Source organism: Micropterus salmoides, unplaced genomic scaffold, assembly GCF_014851395.1.
Source record: "Micropterus salmoides isolate LMB-PRFRI ecotype aquatic unplaced genomic scaffold, ASM1485139v1 Ms_hic_scaffold_4, whole genome shotgun sequence".
NCBI lineage: Eukaryota > Metazoa > Chordata > Actinopteri > Centrarchiformes > Centrarchidae > Micropterus > Micropterus salmoides.
Window position 1 is genome coordinate 24,389,921 of NW_024043372.1, and position 24,262 is coordinate 24,414,182.

At 38.8% G+C, this 24,262-nt stretch overlaps 2 protein-coding genes across 4 annotated transcripts in view; one reads left to right on the forward strand and one right to left on the reverse strand.

The window, feature by feature from the left end:
- Window positions 1–3,461, forward strand: part of LOC119886168 (retinoic acid receptor gamma-A-like) — a 43,142-nt gene extending 39,681 nt beyond the window's left edge. For both annotated transcript variants that reach the window (XM_038696719.1, XM_038696720.1), the window contains 4 exons: window positions 66–242; window positions 466–670; window positions 832–990; window positions 1,509–3,461. In XM_038696719.1, coding sequence (XP_038552647.1) covers window positions 66–242; window positions 466–670; window positions 832–990; window positions 1,509–1,828 — 861 coding nt within the window. In that variant the 3' untranslated portion in view covers window positions 1,829–3,461. The remainder of the gene's footprint in view (window positions 1–65; window positions 243–465; window positions 671–831; window positions 991–1,508) is intronic.
- Window positions 3,462–4,896: 1,435 nt separating this feature from the next.
- LOC119886167 (calcium-binding and coiled-coil domain-containing protein 1-like) lies at window positions 4,897–18,351 on the reverse strand. 2 transcript variants are annotated; one of them, XM_038696716.1, is made up of 16 exons: window positions 18,170–18,351; window positions 16,964–17,102; window positions 15,995–16,085; window positions 11,636–11,784; window positions 11,429–11,531; window positions 10,729–10,931; window positions 10,176–10,388; window positions 9,867–10,015; window positions 9,705–9,774; window positions 9,307–9,561; window positions 9,093–9,218; window positions 8,699–8,794; window positions 7,826–7,913; window positions 7,644–7,735; window positions 5,989–6,071; window positions 4,897–5,611 (listed from the first exon to the last, which is right to left on the reverse strand). In XM_038696716.1, the coding sequence occupies exons 4-16, from the start codon at window positions 11,765–11,767 to the stop codon at window positions 5,584–5,586; spliced, it is 1,638 nt and encodes a 545-aa protein (XP_038552644.1). In that variant the 5' UTR covers window positions 11,768–11,784; window positions 15,995–16,085; window positions 16,964–17,102; window positions 18,170–18,351; the 3' UTR covers window positions 4,897–5,583. The 2 variants fall into 2 exon arrangements, with proteins under 2 accessions (XP_038552644.1, XP_038552645.1); XM_038696717.1 differs by lacking the exons at window positions 15,995–16,085; window positions 16,964–17,102; window positions 18,170–18,351 and adding an exon at window positions 12,517–12,786.
- Between the last annotated feature and the right edge of the window lie 5,911 nt (window positions 18,352–24,262).

Here is a 24,262-nt window from a genome sequence, read left to right on the forward strand (position 1 = left end):
AGGACAAACACAGTATGGACTCTGCACAGCCACACAGACAAAATGTCCCTCTTTCTCTCTCCCAGAATTCAAGTGCTGACCACAGAGTACAGCTGGACTTGGGCCTGTGGGATAAGTTCAGTGAGCTGTCCACTAAGTGCATTATAAAGATTGTGGAGTTTGCCAAGCGCCTACCGGGCTTCACTACGCTCACCATCGCTGACCAGATCACCCTCCTCAAATCTGCATGTCTGGACATCCTGGTACCAACCACATGCTCCTATTACTCCTCTCCTTTAACCGAATCCCCCTCCACTCCTTCCACCTCCCTAACGCTTTGTTTCATTTGTCACACCGCTTAACTTATTGATATAAACAGCTCCTGAAAAATCTAAATGTGATTCTGAGCAGATGCCATATTTTTGACTGAATTTCATCCTCATTTTACTAAATGCCTCTGTCTTGTAATTTCCTTCGTTTTCTTAGATGTTGAGGATATGCACTCGCTACACCCCAGAACAGGACACGATGACCTTCTCAGATGGCCTGACTCTCAACAGGACCCAGATGCATAACGCTGGCTTCGGTCCGCTCACAGACCTGGTGTTTGCCTTTGCTGGCCAGCTGCTGCCTTTGGAGATGGACGACACAGAGACGGGCCTACTCAGTGCCATCTGCCTCATCTGCGGAGGTATGGTTATCCCTGCTAGCGTGCTATCAGCACAGCCTTTAAAAATGTTGCTTTGTCTCATTGCTTTGTAGTTCTCTCACTATCACCTTTTCAGCTGTTATATGAACTGATAAACTGCTAACAATTCCTTTCAAATGTGTGTCATTCCGTCATTGTTTCAGACCGGATGGACCTGGAGGAGCCACAGAAGGTAGACAAGCTCCAGGAGCCGCTGCTAGAGGCTCTGAAGATCTACACCCGCCGCAGACGCCCTAACAAGCCTCACATGTTTCCTCGCATGCTGATGAAAGTCACAGACCTCCGAGGAATCAGCACCAAAGGTCAGCTGAGCTCTTGCATATCATAACCACAGATTTAAAGTATGGCTGTAAAGTACTGAAAGTTGGCATCTAATGTCTGGTTAGATTTGTGTTTTCCTCGATTGGGTTAATATAAAAAAAAACAACAACTTTTAGACAAAGTTCTGATACTGCTACTTGTGTCAAGACAACATTTAACATTGTTTTAGTATCAGTATATCATATCGGCACAAAAATCTTAATCAACCAGCCTTATGTAGGAGATGACCAGTTAAACATAATAAAGCAAACTTGCCTAATTTATTTAATTCATTGTATCCTAAGGATCATGCATACAAAATATTGTTGCCAGAGAGAATATACCATCATCTGCATATATGAAAAATGTGGCAGTGAAGAGGTATTGCTTTCCAGAAATGGGATGCAACCTGTCAGTTAGTGATTCCTTTGAAAAGTGAAATATGGATATTGTGTGAGAGGTGCCCTCCTCTCCTTTTTTATACACTAACCATTAAATAAATATGTGTATGCGCCTGTAGGTGCAGAAAGAGCCGTCACACTGAAGACGGAGATCCCAGGCCCCATGCCTCCACTGATCAGAGAGATGCTGGAGAACCCAGAGGCCTTTGAGGACAGCAGTGACTCAGGGGACAGCGCTACAGCAGCCCCCCCTGCCATTAAAGCCATCAAACAAGAGGAGAAGGCCACAGATGAGTCGCCAGTGGAGGAGGAAGAGGACCAGGAAGAGGACGACTACTGGGATGAAGAGAGAGAGCGAGGGACGGACAGTGACAGGGAGCTGTGCGGGGAGGTGGCGGCAGGCGCACCAAAGAAAGGTGTGACTGGGAAAACACAGTGAGAGACACAATGATGCTGCTTCCTCCTTCAGATCTCTGGGCCCTCGCCCAGTAATATCTCCTCCAAGAAACCTCACAGAATTAGGCTCTTATACGATGGTGTTGCATACAGCACACATTTACATAGACTGTACATGTTGACTGAAAGGAAACTGTGTTAAATTCCGTATAGGAAGCAATGAGCGGGAGAAGCAAAAGCACTAAATGTCAGTGGGTTGAGGAGAGTGCCACAAAAATCACTGTGCCAAAATGAGACTAAAATATGTTTCAAAAGTGTTTGTCCACCCAAAGAGGAACAAAAGGTGGTGGACAAAAGAAAATGCACTCCTCTGCTATCTATAAGGGCTATGCTTTGTATAAAATTGATGGTAAAAATACATTGCAACAACAGAACTCTGTTGTATCCATTTGCCGCAAATGTCCTCTCAGAATTCCTTTTATTACTATTCAGAGAGATGCTACTTATTTTTTTATTGTATTTTTTTTAAGCATGTACACAATTCTGTTCTTTCTTTATGCCTGTTTTTGGGACTCTTTGTTGCTTTTCTTGTATACTTTTCACTTCAGTCCTGCTCACAATTGACTGGACATATGTGTTTGTGTTTTGCCTTTAATTTTATGCATTTCTGATTTATTGGACACAGTCAAAAGCAATAGCAAAGAGAGAGAGAGGGAGAGAACAGGTGTCATGAGCAGGACTCAAACTCACAATGTCACAAGCACATGGTATCTCTGATGAGTCAAATATCTGAGAGAATTTAATTTCAGCTCTGGTGCTTGTGATCCAAATGAGACTCTTAACAAAGAATGCAAAACAACTACAGAAACATATCTCCACCTCTTGCTAAAAATACAGACTTACACACTATAGTTTTAAAAAAAAACGTAGATAAAGAATCTGCAGGGTGGATTTAACGTCATCACACAATCTCAGGTTGATTCTATCAGGGCCAAGTCTCACCTGTCAATACAGTATTTCAAGAAAACTGTTACGTCCCCATCTTTAACAAAAGTTATTCTTACACCAAGAAGAAGGGATACTTAGAAACGGAAATTGTATATGCCCTCGGTACAGCAACCACGTACAGGTAAGCCATAATATTTTCATTTTGTAAGCGTGAGCAAAGAATCACCCAAACAGACATGACCCTTAAAAGCAGTTTACTTCACAGAAAACCTCAGGTGTGTATGTGTGCTTGTGTGCATGAGTGTGTAACTGAGAGCATTTACAGACAGAGTGATGTAGAGATGTGATGTTACTGTCATTAGCGCCATAACCCATATTGAGCATTTACGCAGAAGTCTAATTATTAGTTCTCTTAAAAACACACATAAAACAGGTTTTGTGACAATAACAAAAACACAAAATGTTTTTAAAAGTTTACTCACCGAAAGACTTCTGGTGGACAGTAGGACATTGATGCTGATGCAAGCTGACCAAGAATCACATGATCAATTATAACTGAGGTTGGAACCGTCCAAACAAAACAAAAGCTTTACATTTGGGTGACGTGTCTGCTGAAGCATGGGATGATGGCTTCAAATGATGTGTGTTCATGTGTGCTGTATCTAACGAGTGATGCAAAATATGGATTCTGTAAAATAAATTCTTATTTGTTTTTCATTGAGACTATACAGCTGTTTTTATGCAAGATGTATATAATTGTCAGTATTAGTGTAATGAACAACAATGTGGGCCTTACTGAACTCCTTAATAGTTGTAAGGGAAAAGATTCTCCATCAGCATGTTGTCCTTCGTGGTATGACGCACACCTGCAAAATATTTTTGATTTAGTTTGTTGATTTGAGGGAAAAAAATAATTTCAAAGATGAAGCTATGATATCTGTAAAAGAGGGCTGTGTGTTTCCAGATATCAAATATGGAGACATTCACTCCCTGAATGAAGCACTAAAAGAGAAGATAAATAGAAAAGTGATCCCACATGACCATTGTGGCGACACACCAGCAGCTTTGAAGCAGTGACCTTTTATAGAAGTAGGTCTTTAGCACCAGATGCAAAGCCATCGAGGTCACAGAAGTTGATTTAAGTATGAAATAATCAACACTGACGTCACAATGATGTTTTTTAAAGATTGTTAAATTGTGATTTGTGATATTATTGTAAGGACACATGACAGCCATATGACTGAGGTAAAAGTCACCTCCTCTGTCATACGTACACACATACAGTATATTCACACACACATCAATATCTTGCACATCGTCAGCCGATTCTACATACTATGTTGTTTAGTATTTAAAGACGTTTCTACATCACATAACCACGATATTTCATAATAAATTGTTTTCCTGTTTATTTGATCTATATCTTCAACTGTTTTTTTTTCTTGAATTTGAACTGGTGCAATAGATGAGCCATGAAAGAGGTGACAAAAGCCTCAGCTCTATATGTAAGCATGTGAGTAAATCAAAAAAAGAGAGAGAGAGAAAAGAACGACCAAATACAGGCATTACATCTCATTTGGATAAAATCAAAAAACAACAATAATAGTTAACAAAAATTCCATTAAATATATTTACTTTGTATTATGTGATAGCGCAGATTTCATGATCTCAAATTACTTTTGAATCTGGATCCATCTTATCTGTTATTGTTGTTTTTTTAAACTATTATATGCGATTATAGAAACACAATCTTTGTAGAGTGCTGATAACTTCATGTTCAGGGATTCAGACACCTCAAGAGGTTTGTTTTTTTTCCCCAATTGGACAAAATAGCAATTTCTCTCTGTCTCACATACACAAACACACAGTCTGGGCAGATCTGTTCTTGTTTTTACATTTTAATTTTTGCTTATTGTTTGCTTCTTTCTTGTATTTTGATAAAGGCGCTTTTTGTTCTCAGACCTTTCAGAGTCCGGCTGTCATCTTCTTTGCCACCACTTTACACCCAAAGTCTTAGGTTGGAACCACAGCTACTAGTCTTTGCAAGGCTGTAGTTGTATGCTCTGAATGTACAGTATGCCTGCACTGTAAGGTAAATATAAAAAAAGGGTAAATATTCCCTCAAATGAGTATGACCTTACATGTTTTCACCAAAATACAGACTGCCATCAACATGTATTTATTCTCATATTTTATTAATCTCTCAGATAAATAAACAAATGTATCATACATTAACGTTCATGTTCTTCCAACCTGACACTGTGCCCAACATGCTGCAGCAGAACATTTCACACACTCGTCTATAACACACACACCCACACTTGTGACACAGTTTCAGTATTGACAGTCAGATGCAGAGGTTTTAGGCAGATAAGCCACCAAAACAAGATGTAATTAATTAAATTCAAGCTAAATGTGTCGCCATTTAGCAATTTTCTCAAAACAATTACAACATATCCACATTTTAATTGGCTAAAAAGCTATAAAATCTAGGAATTACACAGTCTGAAATAAAAATGAATTATATTCTTGGACAATTGGTGTCTGCATATGAAGGTCTACACAATAGCATGAAGATGAATGGCATATGCAGGCAAGAATTGTGTTATTAGCACTTAATGTTCATCCTGAGTTTTATTAATTATAAAGTAATGAAACCACACTATTAAAAACAAACGCATTTTTGAAAACAAGACCTTTCACTATAAATATGACCTTTGTGAAGGCCATTTCTACATGGACAGCTACAAAACAACAGATTAATCACAAAATGCTACTAGGTACACTAAGACCCACGTGAACTTGCATTGAGGTGGTAAACAAGCAACATGCTCTTCATCCTTCTTTGTGTTACCACATGGGAGAGTCTGCTAGCTCACTGCAGAGGGAAAGACAAATGAAAGTTTAACAGGAGAATAAAAAAGTCAACACACAACACTGTTGGTAAAAATAAATCCTGCTGATCTACTGCTTGCTTAACTTATTTTATCATTGCTGCTATTTTTACTCTCATTCTGTTGTTATTACTATATTATTTACACTTTTTTACTTTCTAGTGCTCTCTCTGACACCTCCCACATGATGAGAAAGTGCCCACTAAGTGGAACAGGACAGCTTTTATTAAACAGTAAATAGTCTGCCTGGCAGAAGAGTGTGACTGAAGTCATCATGTCATATTTTAGGAGAGATGATTCCAGTCATGGAGGGGGAAACAGGGTTTGTACTGTGTGACTGGTAGAAAGCCAGAGTTATCACCTCAGCACGGGGTTGACGAGTTCTGGTAGGATCAGTTGCTTCCCTGCACCAGCTCGGTTCTCACAGTGCTGCCTCCTCACATCCTGATTGGACAGACAGAAACTGAGATGGATGTAAACTGCAGATTTAGCTGTCGTTTATTTGCAATTTGCAAAATACTTGTGTGAAAGTGAGCACTGTGGATTTGTGTTTGTATTTTTTTAAAAATCTAACGTCTCATATCTATACGCTATTGTTACTGACAAACTAAATACAAGGTGCAGTACTTCTATTCATTTAAAGGTTCAGTGTGTAAGTTATAGTGGCATCTAGTGGTGAGGGTTGCAAATTGCAACCAGCGGCTCAAGGTGCATTCACATGCTCTTCGGATGGTCCCATTTCCAGAGTTGTGAATTCATTCTTCCAACTTCTGTCTGAATATGGAATCAGTCATCATCATAATACGTGTGATCCTCTATTTGCCCAAATTTCACTTCTTTTCTTACTTCTATTAAACCAGTCGACTACTACTACTAACGTTACTCGTCATTGCTGTTGTTCTTCTTCCTACATATTCAACGTAGGGGCGAAACATGCTCTGTAGAGCAGTTTGTCCATTTAGGCTAGAAGTTTAATTTTAAACATTGTATTGCTGTGTATTTGTGAATCAAGGCATTATTACACATAGTTATCTATGTGTAATAATGCCTTGTTTCACAAAGGCAAATAAGATCATAACTGATCTTATTTGAGTGAAATAATTTACTTTTTTCAGCTTGTAACAAGTCTGTTACCCTGATCTATAGACTGTAACTCTGAAAGTCTGTGACCCTACTTTTTTGTGTATAACCATAATCTATGTCTAAAATCCTGATCTATAGTCTGTAACCATAAACTATGGTATGTAACCCTGATCTCTGATCTATAACCCTAATCTATAGTCTATAACTCTAATCTATAGTCTATAACCATGATTTATAATCTGTAACCCTGATTTATAATCTATTACTAATCTATAGTCTATAACCATGATTTATAATCTGTAACCCTGATCTATAATCTATTACTAATCTATAGTCTATAACCATGATTTATAATCTGTAACCCTGATCTATAATCTATCTCTAATCTATAGACTATAACCCTGATTTATAATCTGTAACCCTGATCTATAATCTATCTCTAATCTATAGACTATAACCCTGATTTATAATCTGTAACCCTGATCTATAATCTATTACTAATCTATAGTCTATAACTCTGATTTATAATCTGTAACCCTGATCTATAATATATTACTAATCTATAGTCTATACCTCTAATCTATAACTCTGATTTATAATCTGTAACCCTGATCTATAATCTATAACTCCAATCTAGAGTCTGTAACCCTGATCTTATCTAAACAGTGAATCGGTTGTAGATATTGTGGAACAGAAGCACAAATATGGCCACAACAGTCAATGATAGATTGCTTTATTGAATTTACAACGTTGCTGTTCCTGTTGTAGAAGTCTTTCTCCCAGGCGTCTTTTTGTAAACCTGAGCCAGTTATAGTTACATTGCTATCAGTGAGTCAGTTGAGAACTCAACTGCGAAACTAGAACTGAAATATTTGCCCACCCTGTTCTGTTGCAGGAAACTGCAGGTGTTTACGTGTGAATAGGACGGCATACCTGTGTGTCAGAGGCTGGCATGTCCTCTTTGCTCTGGATGTGCGTATCAGCTGGGGAAGTATCCTTGTCATCCTCAGAGGAAGAATGGGGAGCTGTTTAAATCAGTACAGATTCTTCACTTTGGTACTCAGTACAGTGATGTGAAACAGCAGTGCTGCGTACAAAGAGACCTCATTACTCACAGATACATGTGGGAATTTCTCCATTCGATTTAGTGTCTGGCACAATCCCCAACCTCTGCTCCAACTGACAAATGTAGTTCACCAGGTCCTGCGAGTGTCCAAACCCCCCACCACCCCCCACAGGTTTGAAGAAGAAGAGGAAGAAGAACTGAATTAGGTCAATTTGAGTGCTTTTCAAAGTAAACAGTTATTTAATAAAAGGCTATGAAGTTGTTTCTTACTTTTTGTAATTGAAGGTGTCATTATCGACTCCTTATGTTTTTACTGTGCTACATGTTTGACTGCAAACAGTGGTAGAAGACATACTCAGATCTTTTACTTAAGTAAAATAGCAATACCACAATGTAGAAATACTACTTTAAAAATAAAAGTCATGCACTCCAAATTTTACAAGTAGCCTACAAACATACAATACTTAAAGAAACAAAAGTATGCAGAATGGCTCATATCAGAATAATGTCTTATCTGATTTTAATTCATAATAATGCATCGTAATTTATCTGCAGATAAAATTTTGTATTAATTATCGAAGAAAATGTATTATTGAATCTGCAAAGTTACTTGTAACTAAAGGTTTTTAAAATAAATGTAGAGGAGTGAAAAGTACAATATGTCCCTGTATATGTAGAACTATAAAGTAGCAGAAAATTTAAATACTAGTACCTTAAAATTGTACTTAAGTACAGTAGCTGAATAAATGTACTTAGTTACATTTCACCACTGACTATCAATATGAGCCTGAAATCTGGAAACTGACCAGAATGTTATTTATTTGGCCGCCCTGAGGGGAATTAATTAATACTCTTGAGTAAAAGACCTATCTTATTAAGAAATGTATTATTAAAAGAATACAAGCAGGTGTGGAACTCTTGCCTGTTTGTCCATCTGCTGCTCCTCTCTCTCTGCCTGGGCTTTCCTCAGGTTGGCCTTCAGCTCCTGCAGCTCTCGCTTAGTATCACCCAGCAGCACCTGCAGGGGGCAGCGGCATTACACTCAGACCATCTGAACACCCACACATCTAACCTGGCTTGTCATCTGTCCTGCTGTTGATCACATGACAGTGAGAGGAAATGTTTACTCACTGTTCATGGAAGCTTTTCTATTTGTGCCTGTGTGTGAGTTATAGAAGAACTCTGGCACCGTTCAGTTTCCAAAATGTAATCAGAGCAGCTGATGATGCAGACTTGTGGCACACGAGCGGTTATATTTATAGCTGAGTGTGTTTGTGTGTTAAATAATAGTGATCACGATGTGTTGATTTACTTACTCTATTGCAATCTCTCTCTCGCCCAAGCTCTACTTCTAGTTTCTGCCTCTCTATCCTCTCCTCCTGGAGCCACTCTTCCTTCCTCTGCACCTCGCAGCTCAGTTCTTGTAATTTCTTTTTATCGGTCTGCATGAAAACAAAAAACAGAAAAGAAGGTTTAACAGCAAAGTCAGTCAGGCTGCATGTGTAGCTCCAGGATCTGCCGCATCCTCACTTCTGCTGCCTGTTTGCATGCTTCTCTTTCCAGGGCCCAGTTGGCGTGCTCCTCCCTGAGGGCCAGGTTCTCCTCAGAGAGCTGCAGGGTGAGCTGGGCCACCTGCAGCCGGGCTTGGTGCAGCTCAGTGAGGACATGGCCCTGACGGGTGCCCAGCTCCCTCAGCTCCCTACGCAGGCTCTCGACTACACGCTCACTGGCCTCCAGACGTTCCTGCAGCCCTCGTGCCTCCGCCAGAGCAGCCTCATTCTCCACCTGCAGAGAGATGGGAGATGTACAGAAATGACAAGTTAAAAACTGTGCTGGTTCCAGTGAGTTGTTTGGACTTACAGAGCTGCCTGTCCCCTTCTCTGACCAAGGTGTATGTGTTTCACAAGACAAGAAGAAGCGCCGCTTACCTGCAGAGTCTTTCTCTTTTCCTCATCGTGTTTCATTTGACTGGACATTTTCTTCACTCTCTCCTTCAGCCTGTGGGACGAAAATAAAAAGTTAGTTACAGGCCCAGGGAAATAAATATACCATGACAAATGTTTACATTGGCATCTGTCTCAAACACTTGCCTTTCCAGTTCCATGTTTCCCTCTTTCTCTCGGTCATTCAGGACCTTGATGTCCTCCTCCAGGTCTTTGATTCGCTGCTGACTCTCTGCTTTTTCAGCCATAAGTTTGCTCAGTTCAGAGGTCAGGTTTTCCTGACTATATTTCACATTCTTTCAATGTTGTGGAGGGAAGAAAATGAGATATAGATTATTTTTCACATGTGCATTCACGTGTTGTTATTAATATTATTTATCAGTGAAATGCAGGACTTTTTGGAGGTAAAAAAGAGATGGCTACCCCAAGAAACCTGGTGGGATGACCTGTCTGTACCTTGTGTTTTCCCTCAATTTTCTTCAGCATCTCACAGTTGTGTCTCAAGTTGTCTCTAAGCTCGGAGATCTCCTCCTTCATAGCTTCTCTTTCGCACTGCCACTCCATCTGTGCTTTTCTGCTGTTCTCTTTCTCATTCTCTGTCTCCTTTTTCGTTACATCTAGAGCCTGCTGTATGTGCGCCTGCTTTTTGAAGCATTCCTCCAGTCGACTCTGGTCACAACATGTGGAGAGAGGAGTGGGAGGCGTTATTGTGTTATTTATTGTTAACATTAGGATTTATTTTTTGAACATTTTAACATGAAATGGATATATTGCCATGTTAGTGGTTCTACTCCTTTGAACAGTAGTTGCACTGGGAGGACCTTGTGTGATGGAAGAGTGTTTAGATAGTTGGATTGCAATCGATCAGGTGAATTTTGTCAGTGACCACCCATTTGGTTTTTTTCAAATGTATGTAAATTTGATGCTATCAAATAGCCGAGCTCTTGTTATTGCAATGAAGGGAAGAGCAGGGGTGGTTCAATGCAGAGCTGAAGTGTTTTGTTCTCACCTGCAGCAGCTGAGCCCTGGGGATGACTAGGAGCAACTCCTCCTCTCCGTCCTCCTCATCTCGTTCCTCACTCAGAGTCTCCAGCTCGTCCAGCGGTTTTGGAGCACAGAAAGTGAAGGGGCGACTACGTGCACACACCTCTCCCATCTTATCCACATATACAAACTCATACTCCACATGACTGGGGCGGGGCAGGTAGGATGCTGTATGAAGTAAATGCATGTATTTTAGTTATTAATTTTTGTACCTAACATTTGTTGTTTTACTAATTATTATAGAATAAAGTAAAATGTAAAAAATTTAAATAGTGAAGCACAAGCCCCAAGCTTTTAATTATCCCATGATGACCCACGCAAATTTGCTTAAATGTGACCACAATGACCCAAGTCAAACTCAGTGGGTGTTTCTGATGTACTAAACAACTGTTGTTCCAAGAAACATCAACTTAACAGCAGCTTTTTTTTAACTCCTCACCTTGCTGCAGTGATTTGTCAGTACACTGTCAGGTGTGCTAACAGGTACAGCAGACCACACCTCAGACCACACCCAACCATCAGTGATGCCAGGTGTGGTCAAATGTGCAACAGACTCAAGACTTTCAACCAGACTGGCCTGTTTCTTTTTAATTTAAGAAGATTGTGAAGCTCTATTCAATTAGAAACTGTGTCATATTCTTTAAAATGTTTGTCTGAATTCTTACAGTGGAAAACTGCGCAGGAGTTGACACTGGTTCCCTCGGTGTAGCCTTCAGGAACTAGAGCCCACGTATATGTGTAATACTGTTTCACAGAAGACCAGCCTACCTGTGGCATGACAACAAACGCATTTTTAAACCACAAAACATTCAAATGTGAATCCCCCACCCTGAAAGGATGATGTTTTCTGTTTTTGTGTGGAGGAAATCTACCTCAAAAATCCCTATCCAGTCACTGCTGCTCCACTGATGGTCAGGGGTCAGAGTGTAGTGACACTCCACTCTGGTTTGGGGGAAGTACAGTTGCCCGACATTTCGAAACACCACTGTAGACTGTTTGTCCATGGTAATAGGAAGCTTTGCTGTTTAGGAAGAAAACATACGCAGATACAGTGAAATGTGCTCTAGTTTCAGTCTGGAGGAGCTGAACAGCTGATGAAAGGTGATAGCAGTCAGTTATGCAGCTTGGTCATAACACCTGTCGCCTATATATGGCCCGGTAATATGTTTATAAACAACAAGCTCGTATACCTACTGAGCACTGACGTTTTACCATGTAATGTCCAAATACTTAAATGTAGAATGTGTAAAAACTTTTTGTAGCTCTGAACACTGTTGCATTTTATATTTGTGAGGATGCATCTGTTTTTTTATTATTTCAACAGTAAAAATTATCAACCATAAACCTACACCATATATGATATTAATATTCAATTTTCACACGTTTTAGAATTAGATGTTGATTATACAAGATAGTCCTTAGCCAACCAGTAGATCTGCTTTATATTTCAATACAGAAACAATTATTGTTTTCAGTGGCTTCTCTTTCAAATCTAAAAAATACATTCATAAATACATAGTTAACACACATAAAAAAGACAGTACGCTAAATTTGACATTAATAATTGCTCTTAAATGTTTCATTAATAAAAAAACACAGTCATCCCTAACAGATAAATATTGCCTTTTGTTATTAGTCTTGTTAAGTGCAGTTCTACCTGCTATAACCAGGTATTTGTGGCTTTCTAAGAATAGCTCATAATTGTATGATTGCATTTAATAAAGTATTTAACTTGCTGTCAGTGTTCTCTTACCTTATTCTGCTGAGAAATGAATATGATGTCTTTTCTGCTGCCTCATGAAGGCTGTGCATCAATTCTAGATAGTCATAAGCAATTCTGTCAGGTGCAAGAGTTTCACAACATCTCCTGCACCATGTGGACCCCAAGTGTCTCATGGGAGATGCAGTTCGCGAGCACACAGCTCATCAAACGGCAAAGTGCTGCTGCAGACTTCAACTCCCATTACAGGTTATTAGGATACAAGATCTGCTGCTGGTAGTTACTGCTCATTGAAATTCTCAGTAGTGGCAGTGGATGGGGTGGGGGTGGCGGGGCACTATGCTCAAGCCTAAATGTCTTAGTAACAACTTCAGTAAACCACAGCATGATGCAAACATATGTTTTGAACATGTTAGACAAACTTTGCAGGTTTTCAGTTGTGTTTTGTGTAAAACTTATCAGCCATTTCCATGTTTTTCATTTGAATACAGCCTACAAATATAATATTCTATAAATTTGAGTTATTCTCAGACTCTGATTGCATAAGAATCGCCATCCCACTTGTGAACACTTGATGGCAGTGAAAAGCCACATGCAACAAGAGAGTGATGGTTTTCACAGGGGTTCACATTGATTTTTGTATTTACTTTTGACAAAGACAGAACCCTGAAGACTATTGTGGCAGACAGGTTAAAAACTATACGTTTACATTAGTATAATAAAATATGAATGTACTGCGATAGGCTGCTCTCTTGCCAAGTCGATCCAGATAAGTGTTAGAAGTTTAACAATTTATTACACTGTAAACTCGATTAAGTTCAGAATACTCAAAATATTTGTGGACACTGATTACCTCAAACTTTAAGTAGTGGTAATACTATCTGAGTAAACCTTAACTTAAATACAATACTTACATTCTTTAAAAACCTTTAATTTCTGCATACTAAATTACACTGATTCACTGATGCTTGTTAAAATTAAATTCCACTAATTTTTACTCAATAAATGTAATTGTGCAACTTATACTCCAAGGGAAATCTACTCAAAAAATGAATTGTGCTAGACTCAAATACCACTGTAAACTCACTCAAACTTAATACTAGTCAACTTAAAATTGACAAAACGCCCATTTCCAGATAGTCCGCAAAAATATGAATACAACTCCACTATTGCAATTCAAGTTCTCTTTATTAAACAATCAGTATCAAAACTTTAAACATCTTCTGTCATTTCTACATTTAACAGACACAAAATAAGGTACATCTTGCATAAAGCTGACAGTAAGTAATTGACTGCTTGATCACAACAGCAGCAACAACTTTGGTAATCAATTTGTTCTTATTCTTTTCTGCAATAATGTTGATCATTCTCTGTTTCCAGATTCTTAATGAGATTTTTTGGTGTTCAGTGATAATAACTTGAATCTCTTGAGCAAAGTCCTTTGAGCCAAACAAAATTTCCTTCTACTACTTTTGTGGAAAAAGTGACTATGCATAATTTTATTCCATCAGCACCACTTTTACTTAAATAATATAAAAGGGAGCTTTAAATGAGGAGTAAAAATGTATTTAAAGCTGACACTTTTATCCAAAGCTACTTGCATGTGTGTCAGAGGTTGCACGCCTCTGGAGCAAATAGGGGTTAAGTGTCCGGCTCAGGGACACATTGGTGGACATGTCACAGTGGGGAATTGAACCCGGGTCACATTAAGGCATGTGCCTTATCCACTGCTCGATTACCACCCCCAGAGAAACCGACAAATCCATCCACAGCAACCTTTCACTTGGGTTGAAGTGTACCGCACTAGGAGTGTCAGTGTCCACAGTGAGCAGTGCCAGGTTCATCTTCGCACTGCAAAATACAAACAACCCAATTATGAGGATTATTATAAAAGAAAGCTAACAGTGCATGCTCATCGGTGCTCCCCACACACTTAAGGCATATTTTTTATTTTTTCCAAGCCTGTCTTGATACAATATTCACATGCCAAAATGTTAAGAGTTACTGGTGGCTGTTAGGATTCCTTCAGTCTATACTGACTCTATAACGCTTTCTTAATCTGATTCAACTGTAAGAGAATGAGGACAAAATTCTAAAGTTCATTAGAAACAGTTATAAGGCTTCAGCAGTCTAACTTAGACAAGCCACAAAACATGTATTTTTAGAAGTTAGTCTTTGTGTAAACAGTAAACCTACACAATGACCTAACAACAATATCCATTAAATTTTTTAGACTAGACAGTGTAAGCCTCATTTAGCTTCAACTAAACTTAGCCTCCTAAAATTCTTTGTCCTCATATGAAGGCAGTTGCCTGTGCCCTCTAGGGTCACTTGCCAGCCAAGTTCTGATGCTATTAAGCATATTAAATGAGTAGCATTTGTTCTGATTCTTTGTTACACATACTCATTTTCTAAGAGTACATCCTGTTCAAAGACAAATGCTACTAATAAAAATACACAGAATCAAAGCTCAGTTCTTGGGAGGTTTGAGAAATATTTTTTCATGAAAAGGAGAAGTGTGGATTTGTCCCTAATTTCTTGCAATTGGGCCATGCCTATGAAGGGATGCTTAAATGAGATAAGGAATGATAATAGCCAACATCATATTTTAGCATTGTTTTAAGACAGACTACTAAAAACACAAACCTATCCTTTAATCTCTTTAAACCTGTCAGTTGCTGGAAGAGGCAAGTTGGTTTCCTGTACTAAGGGGCCTTTCACACCTACCTCGTTTGGTCCGGACTTTCGTGCTTTTCAGTTTGGTCCGAACTAAAATTGCAGGTGTGAAGCCTCCCACGGACTGGACAGACAAATTTGGTCAGACGTAAAGAGGTAGTCTTGCGCCGGATCAAACTGAACCATGGTTCAGTTGTGAAAGCATTCTTTGGATGGTTCGGACTTTGAGACTATTTACTGTTTGGCAGATGACGTGTAAACCGGAAAAACAAATGCACGCAGAAATGCATTGAAATAAGGACACAATCATAAATCTCCCGTCATACCATCATCTTTTCAAACAGACAGCTATTATAGAAGCACACTGCCACATACATCTTTGGTTTCTCCTGAAACGGAGGTGCAGAAGGATTGCTTGCCGTCTTCTCCTTTCCTGTCGGCGACATTATAATGTTCGTACAACGAGGACGTTTAATTGCGAAATTGAACTATCCTTCAGTATAGTTGGTGCTGCAGGTAGTAATGTCATAATAATAGAGTAACAAATATGTATATGTTAATTTTTTAATCATTCTTGTCCAAAGATACCTGCTGAGCCGTTTAATAAACCAATTCAGGTCAAGTATAGGGAGACGCAGCCCACAAAGATGATAACGACAGGACACAAGTCTGTCAGTCCTTTAGTGCAGTCGCAGAATTGCAGTGTGAAACCAAACCAAATGTATCAAAATATATCAAAACATGAACTTTTGTTCGGACTTTCAGGTGTGAAAGCCCCCTAAATGTCATAGTACTTGTTGATATTGACATCTCCGTGAGTACACAGAGTACTTACATATCAGGTTTTGACGAAGTCAAACATCCTCTAGCAGGTTCACTGGGAGGGCATGGAGGGTCGGACGGCATCTCATGTGTACCTCATGTCCCTAGATTGGCAATCAAAATAATTATACTAATATTTTTACAGCACATCAAGCCATAAAGTGTAACAGTTCTATCAATGTAATTCTAAAATAATGATAGCAAAAACAAAATCCATCCAGCTGCAACTACCTAAAGAGAAGTCAAATTTACACAAACGCAGATACTCAAACAATGGGTGAGAAATAGAAGCTAACTATAACCTTAAACATATAATGAAAGAGATTTGGAAGCCAGTGTGGACCTAAATATTGGACAATTCCTTCATAGGGTTGGTATTCAGTTTTCAATTTTGGGATGTGGAGATTCATACAAGCAACGCTGCACACACGCCAGCTTGCACCGCCCTTTTCAGTTTCTCTCTTGCTCTCTCTATCACACAGCGACAGACACATACAGGCTGTTATCTGTCCACTTTCGACTTTCATTGTCAGCGGTATGTTTTACCGCTCAAAAAAAAAAAAACACAGCTCAAGTTTTTAGCTTTCACCCACGATTCTGTGGTAACAACCACAGGTAAGCTGCTTGTGGATAAGGCCTATACTACATTGTGTCTCTGCGCACCTCCCCCCACACACGCACCGTCCAATCCCAAACCCCTACAAAAAAAGTCATGCTCAGCACAGAAAATCTGATTGAAATGTCTTGTTATGTGTTTAGGCCAGCCCAAGAATTTAAAAATAAGCTTTTAAATGGCTTTAAAAAAAAAAACTTAAATGCAAATGAGAAATGACTATTGAAAGTAGATGGCTCTACCCTCCTAGTCCTCACAAGACAATATCATAATCAGATTTCACTATTATAGTAGAGAGGTCCCAGTCTCTATTGACTATACATTATGTGATCAACATTGTTGCTATGGCAAAGGTAATCTTAAACTCACCTGAAGGTCATAAATCCTGAGGATCTCTGCAGGGCCTCTGCTCTCTTGGCCTTCTGCCTGTACAGGGCAATCACTTGTGGTGTGCATCTCTCAAGCTCGCACACATAAATGTAGGTAGATTAATGTTTCCAACTTGGGCCTTGACAGGAAAACATAATGCATCAATTACTTGTTTTAAGCAGGATGGCAGGCTATATGGAAAAGAGAATACAGTTTTTACCTGAGAAATGGACATGGACCACTGCATTGACAAGAAGAGAAAATGCAGGGTCATCCTGCAAATTTCTTTAACCTAACTTAGGTTTTGCTGCATCAAAATGAAAGATTATGTGGCTAAGAATTCAGTTAGCCAATCAAATATATTTTAAACTAGACTACTTGTATATATTTCATCATCTAGCTTCTACCCCAAGCAACATTCCCACACCAACACAGACGCTTGTGTTTTTTCTCAACAGTGCCATTTTTAGTCTGAACAGGGTTGAGACAGAATTTCAGTCAGGTACTAACTAGTTTAAGAACCATGAAGGAGTCATTCAACCATCTCATCAGTTAGTTAATAACAGCCTTTAACATTGAAAAATGTTTGCACTTAATGCTGTAGATCTACAGTTGCTGCTTTTGATTACTGCCAATCATTCTGAAATGTTTAAAAGAAATTGAGACTTTTAAATTGCTAAATATACATATTCATTATAAAATCTCACAGTCACAGCAGGACTAATGCACTTTTCTAAAACAGTACAATATCCCTCCTACGTCTCAAGTCAGGGCTAAAATATCTTCTTTGATGCTAAAATGAAATCCACTGTGAAATGTTGCTGGCTCCAGTTCTAGCAATGTAGTATTTTTCATCCTCAGTATGTCTGATTAGCAAGCCAGCAATTTTCCCATTTATATCAGTGAGGACATCCTAAATAAAATAGACTCAGCTGCCATAAAGCTACTGAACTCTGAGATTGCCTCAGCAAGATAACCTCTCTGGCATGCAACAGTAATTAGGGTAAATAACTTAATTTGGCAGTGTTGGGCAGTAGCGTTGCTACAAGTAGCGCCGTTACTAGTTTAACTACATTTCTCAGTAGCTTGGTGCTGTTATCTGAATCAAATCAAAGTGCTTTTATTGACCGAGTAGCCTCCACACATGCTACATTTTTCCCAAGCATTTCTGAAGGATCAGTAAGTGACCCACCGCAACACACGGACCTGTATGTGCAGCTGGCGGAAGCGCTTCCGTGTGACGGTGACATCACGTACCGATCCTTGGGCTGATGTCTGCGACTTTGCTGCAGTGGAATAAAGACACGCGCAATTGAGTTAACTTTCTACTGTGATAGCTGTCGCCTGGACACCTCTTCCTCTAGTGAGGAGGAAACTTTGATATGTAGTGGCATAAACTTGTTCCCATGAGATGAAAGATTTCTCTCTCTCAGGCCTATTGCCATGAATGTTTAGGTTGCAATGTTGCCAGAGCACAAATACACATATAAACAATAAAAAAATATATAATTAATAAACAATGAAATTACATTCTAAAAACTAAAGAAAGAGGAATAAAAAAACACAATAAAGGCCTATGTTACATTGAAAATACAGTATATAGATCAACAAATTTGCAAAACCATAGATAAAGTCATATAGATGCTAAGATTTTGTATGGAAAAATCGCAATCATTATCTGAAAAAGTCTGTTTTAATGAATGAGTACAGTAAAGGAGGCCTTAGTTTCCTCAACTTTACAACTTTAAATTTCACTTTTAAGATTAATTGGATTAAGCGGTACTTAAATTGCCCAACCAGTCTGTGGAATTTTATTCCCCATTATGTCTTTTCTTCAGTTGGTGGTCTCCTGTTCTTGTTGGTATGCACTTATAATATTGAAAAATTCCTCTTAAACTTTATTTGTTTCAAAAACAAATGCTACTGGCTTGGTCCCTAATTTACAAGCACAACTTCACTCCTCATAGGTTTTATATTTGGAACAACAGATATATTTTGTATAAAAACAAATCCATTTTCTTTCAACAGTGGTATGACAATGACATTTTGCTTGCAGTTATTTAACTATAGTGGTCAACTTTATAACAACATTGAATTTATTCATCACTATGGTATCCCTATTTCACCAAAGGACTTCTCCATCGTCTTCGATGCGATACCTTCAGCTGTCATCTCATTTTTCAAAGGTTTTAATGGATTTGATGATCCCCCAACACTGGTGGATGTGAAGGAAACAACTGTTGGAAATATCTGTTTTTCGCTGCAACCTAAAAGTAAGAATAAGGCAATTCGTCAACTTTTTCAACAGGACATTAGGAGTACACCCACTGCTGTATCATATTGGTCCTCATTTGTTGGCTTTTGCCACACAAGTTTTTTTTAACCAGTCAAAGAGATCTCAGCTGTACTTTCTGTGAAGAACTAAACAAAACACTGGTGCATTTATTTTGGCCTTGCCCATATACCAAGAAACTTTGGAGCAAAGTTTCTCAATTTATTGTTGTCCATATTTACCCTCAATTTGTATTGCGGTGGGAAAATGTATTGTTTGGATTCACTAAACATGACAAAATTATGTTCAGAGTATTATGTGGTTAATTTGCTTATTATTTTTACCAAATTTTCTTTGCAAGTCAAAATTCTTAAAAAAGAAACCAAGCTTTCTGGAGCTTGCTTCTAACATTAAGCACTATGTTCTTTCAATATATGAGTTTACAAACAAAAAAGCTGTTAAATCATATGACCTTTGTAAGCTTTACAAGATACTTATTGAAATTTTTCTTTTGTTAAAATTATACTTTCCTTTTGATAACCCTTGACCTCCCTGGCTTATTTGTGATATGTCCATAGACTTTATTGATGTACAGAAGATGTTTTCCTGCTGTATGTCCTAATTTTGAATAAAGTTTTGGGGGGGGGGGGGGGGGATAGTGATGGCGAGATGAAGCTTCATGAAGCATTGAAGCTTTCCATCCAATTGGTTCACTCATGGGCTGAAGCTTCACGGTGCTTCATTGGCTCTAGTGACAATAAATGTAAAACTGGCAGAGTGATTATAACGGCACCACGGCTTTGGTGTGTGAAGCTTTGAATTGAATAAATTAATGAAGGATGTTTGTGATGCCAATACTACGGAAGCCTTAAGGGGCCATCGATTCTCTTTTTTTTTTTTACTCCATTTACCCTTGATAACAGGATAATTAACTTGTGATCTCGAGATAACTGTTTTCTCGAGATAACGAATCATAGCTGAACTAGGGATCAGCAGGTGCGTTTCTTTACATAATTTTGGATCAATTTGCACAGTCAGCATTTAGCTCAGTTGGTAGAGCGCAAGACTTGCGTCCCAAGAATTGCAGGTTTGACCCCCCCACTCTCTCTAAAGTTTTTTTTTATTCTTCTTTTGTTTTTAATCATTCTCTTCAACAAAGTTCATTCAAATTCAGGGGAATCACACATTTCCTGAGGGCTATTTCAAAGGTTCTGAAATAGCCATCAGGAAATCTGTAGTTAAATGGATTCCCCTGAATGAGAAGCGGAGGAATTTCCTCTGCCTGGCAATGATGGGGAAATGAAGTCCATAGGTTGAATGTGGACCAATCGCCGGGATGCGCACACTCCAGCACGTGATTAATTGTGAGTCATCTTGATAGCAACTTTGTTGAAGAGCAATATGAAAGAGATTTCTTTTTAAAAGTTCCACTTCCACTCACAAGCTTAAGACTATGAGCCATGTACCGTATACACAGAGCTAATCAGTGACACTAAAACCACCTTGAAATTACCATTAAGAACCGTTCTTGCCAACCCCTGTGTTAAACTACTGTTTTGTTATCTAACAGTCATTATCTCGAGATCATGAGAAAATGATCTCGTTATCACAAGAAAACATCAGCCGCTTAGGGCTTCCGTACAATACATAACTGATTAACTTAATAAGGTGTCACAAGTTTCCTAAAAAATAAACATTGTTCACGAGTCCCGCACCTCGAGTCCGAGTCAAGTCTGAAGTCTTTTGAGGACGAGTCTCTAACTCGAGTCCCCATCTCTGCCCAAACCTCCAAAGACCAAAGCTTTGATTCTGTGTGTATTTTTATCAGTAGCATTTGTCTTTGACGTACATTTAGAAAAATATGAGTATGTGTAACAAAGAAGAAACAGGCATCAGAACATTGCTGGCAAGTGACAGGCAACTGCCCTCTAATGAGGACAATAGGTCTGAGTTGAGCAGAATGAAGTATACAGTGCAGGGATCCTAAAACCTAAGTTTAGTTGAAGCTAAATGAGGATAACGCTGTCTAGTCTAAAAAATTGAATGGATATTGTTGTTAGGTCATTGTGTAGGTGCAAAATACTTGTGTATATGTTTTGTGGCTTGTCTAAGTTAGACTGCTGAAGCCTTATAACTGTTTCTAATAAACTTTAGAATTTTGTCCACATTCTCTTACAGTTGAATCAGATTAAGAAAGCGTTATAGAGTCAGTATAGACTGAAGGAATCCAGCCACCAGTGATGGAGCAGTGGATAAGGCACATACCTTTGGTGTGAGAGACCCGTGTTCAATTCCCCACTGTGATACATCCACCAATGTGTCCCTGAGCCGGAAACTTAACCCCTATTTGCTCCAGATGCGTGCGACCTCTGACATATATATAAGAAGCTTGGGATAAAAGTGTCAGCTAAATGTAACTCATGTACAAACTTCTGAAAGCACTTCTGAACTGTCTATCTACACTCACCTAAAGGATTATTAGGAACACCTGTTCAATTTCTCATTAATGCAATTATCTAATCAACCAATCACATGGCAGTTGCTTCAATGCATTTAGGGGTGTGGTCCTGGTCAAGACAACCTCCTGAACTCCAAACTGAATGTCACAATGGGAAAGAAAGGTGATTTAAGCAATTTTGAGCGTGGCATGGTTGTTGGTGCCAGACGGGCCGGTCTGAGTATTTCACAATCTGCTCAGTTACTGGGATTTTCACGCACAACCATTTCTAGGGTTTACAAAGAATGGTGTGAAAAGGGAAAAACATCCAGTATGCGGCAGTCCTGCGGGCGAAAACGCCTTGTTGATGCTAGAGGTCAGAGGAGAATGGGCCCACTGATTCAAGCTGATAGAAGAGCAACTTTGACTGAAATAACCACTCGTTAGAACCGAGGTATGCAGCAAAGCATTTGTGAAGCCACAACACGCACAACCTTGAGGCGGATGGGCTACAACAGCAGAAGACCCCACCGGGTACCACTCATCTCCACTACAAATACGAAAAAGAGGCTACAATTTGCAAGAGCTCACCAAAATTGGACAGTTGAAGACTGGAAAAATGTTGCCTGGTCTGATGAGTCTCGATTTCTGTTGAGACATTCAGATGGTAGAGTCAGAATTTGGCGTAAACAGAATGAGAACATGGATCCATCATGCCTTGTTACCACTGTGCAGGCTGCTGGTGGTGGTGTAATGGTGTGGGGGATGTTTTCTTGCCACACTTTAGGCCCCTTAGTGCCAATTGGGCATTGTTTAAATGCCACGGCCTACCTGAGCATTGTTTCTGACCATGTCCATCCCTTTATGGCCACCATGTACCCATCCTCTGATGGCTACTTCCAGCAGGATAATGCACCATGTCACAAAGCTCGAATCATTTCAAATTGGTTTCTTGAACATGACAATGAGTTCACTGTACTAAAATGGCCCCCACAGTCACCAGATCTCAACCCAATAGAGCATCTTTGGGATGTGGTGGAACGGGAGCTTCGTGCCCTGGATGTGCATCCCACAAATCTCCATCAACTGCAAGATGCTATCCTATCAATATGGGCCAACATTTCTAAAGAATGCTTTCAGCACCTTGTTGAATCAATGCCACGTAGAATTAAGGCAGTTCTGAAGGCGAAAGGGGGTCAAAGACAGTATTAGTCTGGTGTTCCTAATAATCCTTTAGGTGAGTGTATATGCTCAGTATGTTTACTGCAAGCTTACAGCGAGGGATATTCAAAACAAAGGTTTTTGCTCAGTGTTCTTTTTTATATTGTTCTATTACCTCGTCTACCTCACTTAACAATTTGTATAGTGTGGGACTTAATTATTTTAAACAATCTTTATTAGCTATCTTTATTTTCTTAAGATTCCATAAAAGTTGAATTTCTTTCATTATTTATTGGTCATTTTTTTCTTACTCCTCATTTAAAGCTCCCTTTTATATTATTTAAGTAAAAGTGGTGCTGATGGAATAAAATTATGCATAGTAATTTTTTCCAAAAAAGTAGCAGAAGGAAATTTTGTTTAGCTCAAAGGACTTTGCTCAAGAGATTCAAGTTATTATCACTGAACACCAAAAAATCTCATTAAGAATCTGGAAACAGAGAATGATCAACATTATTGCAGAAAAGAATAAAAACAAATTGATTACCAAAGTTGTTGCTGGTTAATTGTGATCAAGCAGTCAATTAGTTTGTCAGCTTTATGCAAGATGTACCTTATTTTGTGTCTGTTAAATGTAGAAATGACAGAAGATGTTTAAAGTTTTGAATAATGGAGTTATATTTGTATTTTTGAGGACTACTATCTGAAAATGGGCATTTTGTAAATTTTAAGTTGACTAGTAGTACTTTTGTTGAGTTTCATTAGTATTTGAGTCTAGCACAATTAATTTTTTGAGTAGATTTCCCTCAGAGTATAAGTTGCACAATTACATTTATTGAGTAAAGAATTAGTGGAATTTAATTTTAATAAGCATCAGTGAATCAATGTAACTTCACTGCAGAAATTAAAGGTTTTAAAAAAGTATTTAAGGTTTACTCAAATTATTACCACTACTTTGTGGTCATCAGTTTCCACAAGTATTTTGAGTATTCTGAACTTATTCGGGTTTACAGTGAGATTTTTACAATGAATCACTTGCCCTCCCATTTTCTGTCCCAAAAACTTTACTGCATGACACCTTGTCCCCCTCAGGGCTTCTGCCTAAGGGAAAATTCTGCTCTCCATGCAGCATTGGTGGAAAATGTGATTTAGGTTCCTGCTTGCACTTATGGGCAGGCAATAGCTGCTGAGAGAAGGAACTTTCTCAAAAGGTCTCCACTAATTTTACTCATATCTCAGTCAAATCCAGAGCTTTTTTCAGCTCCGATGTGTAGAATGATAAATCAGAGGCTTACAAAATCTGTCTGTCTGAAAAATCAAACATTAACTGCTATTCGCTAAAGGGCTGGCAATGTCAGCAGGTTGTACTGGCCAGCCAGATAGCGTTTTCACAGCTAACATTTTGACTTGTAGCAAAAAAGAGTTATTAATA

Coding starts and splice junctions, on each gene's coding strand:
- LOC119886167 (XM_038696716.1), bottom strand. CDS start 11,767: ATGGACAAACAGTCTACAGTGGTGTTTCGAAATGTCGGGCAACTGTAC. Junction 9,219..9,306: donor CATGCAAACAGGCAGCAGAA/GTGAGGATGCGG, acceptor GTTTTCATGCAG/ACCGATAAAAAGAAATTACA. Junction 7,914..8,698: donor AGCAGCAGATGGACAAACAG/GCAAGAGTTCCA, acceptor GGACACTCGCAG/GACCTGGTGAACTACATTTG.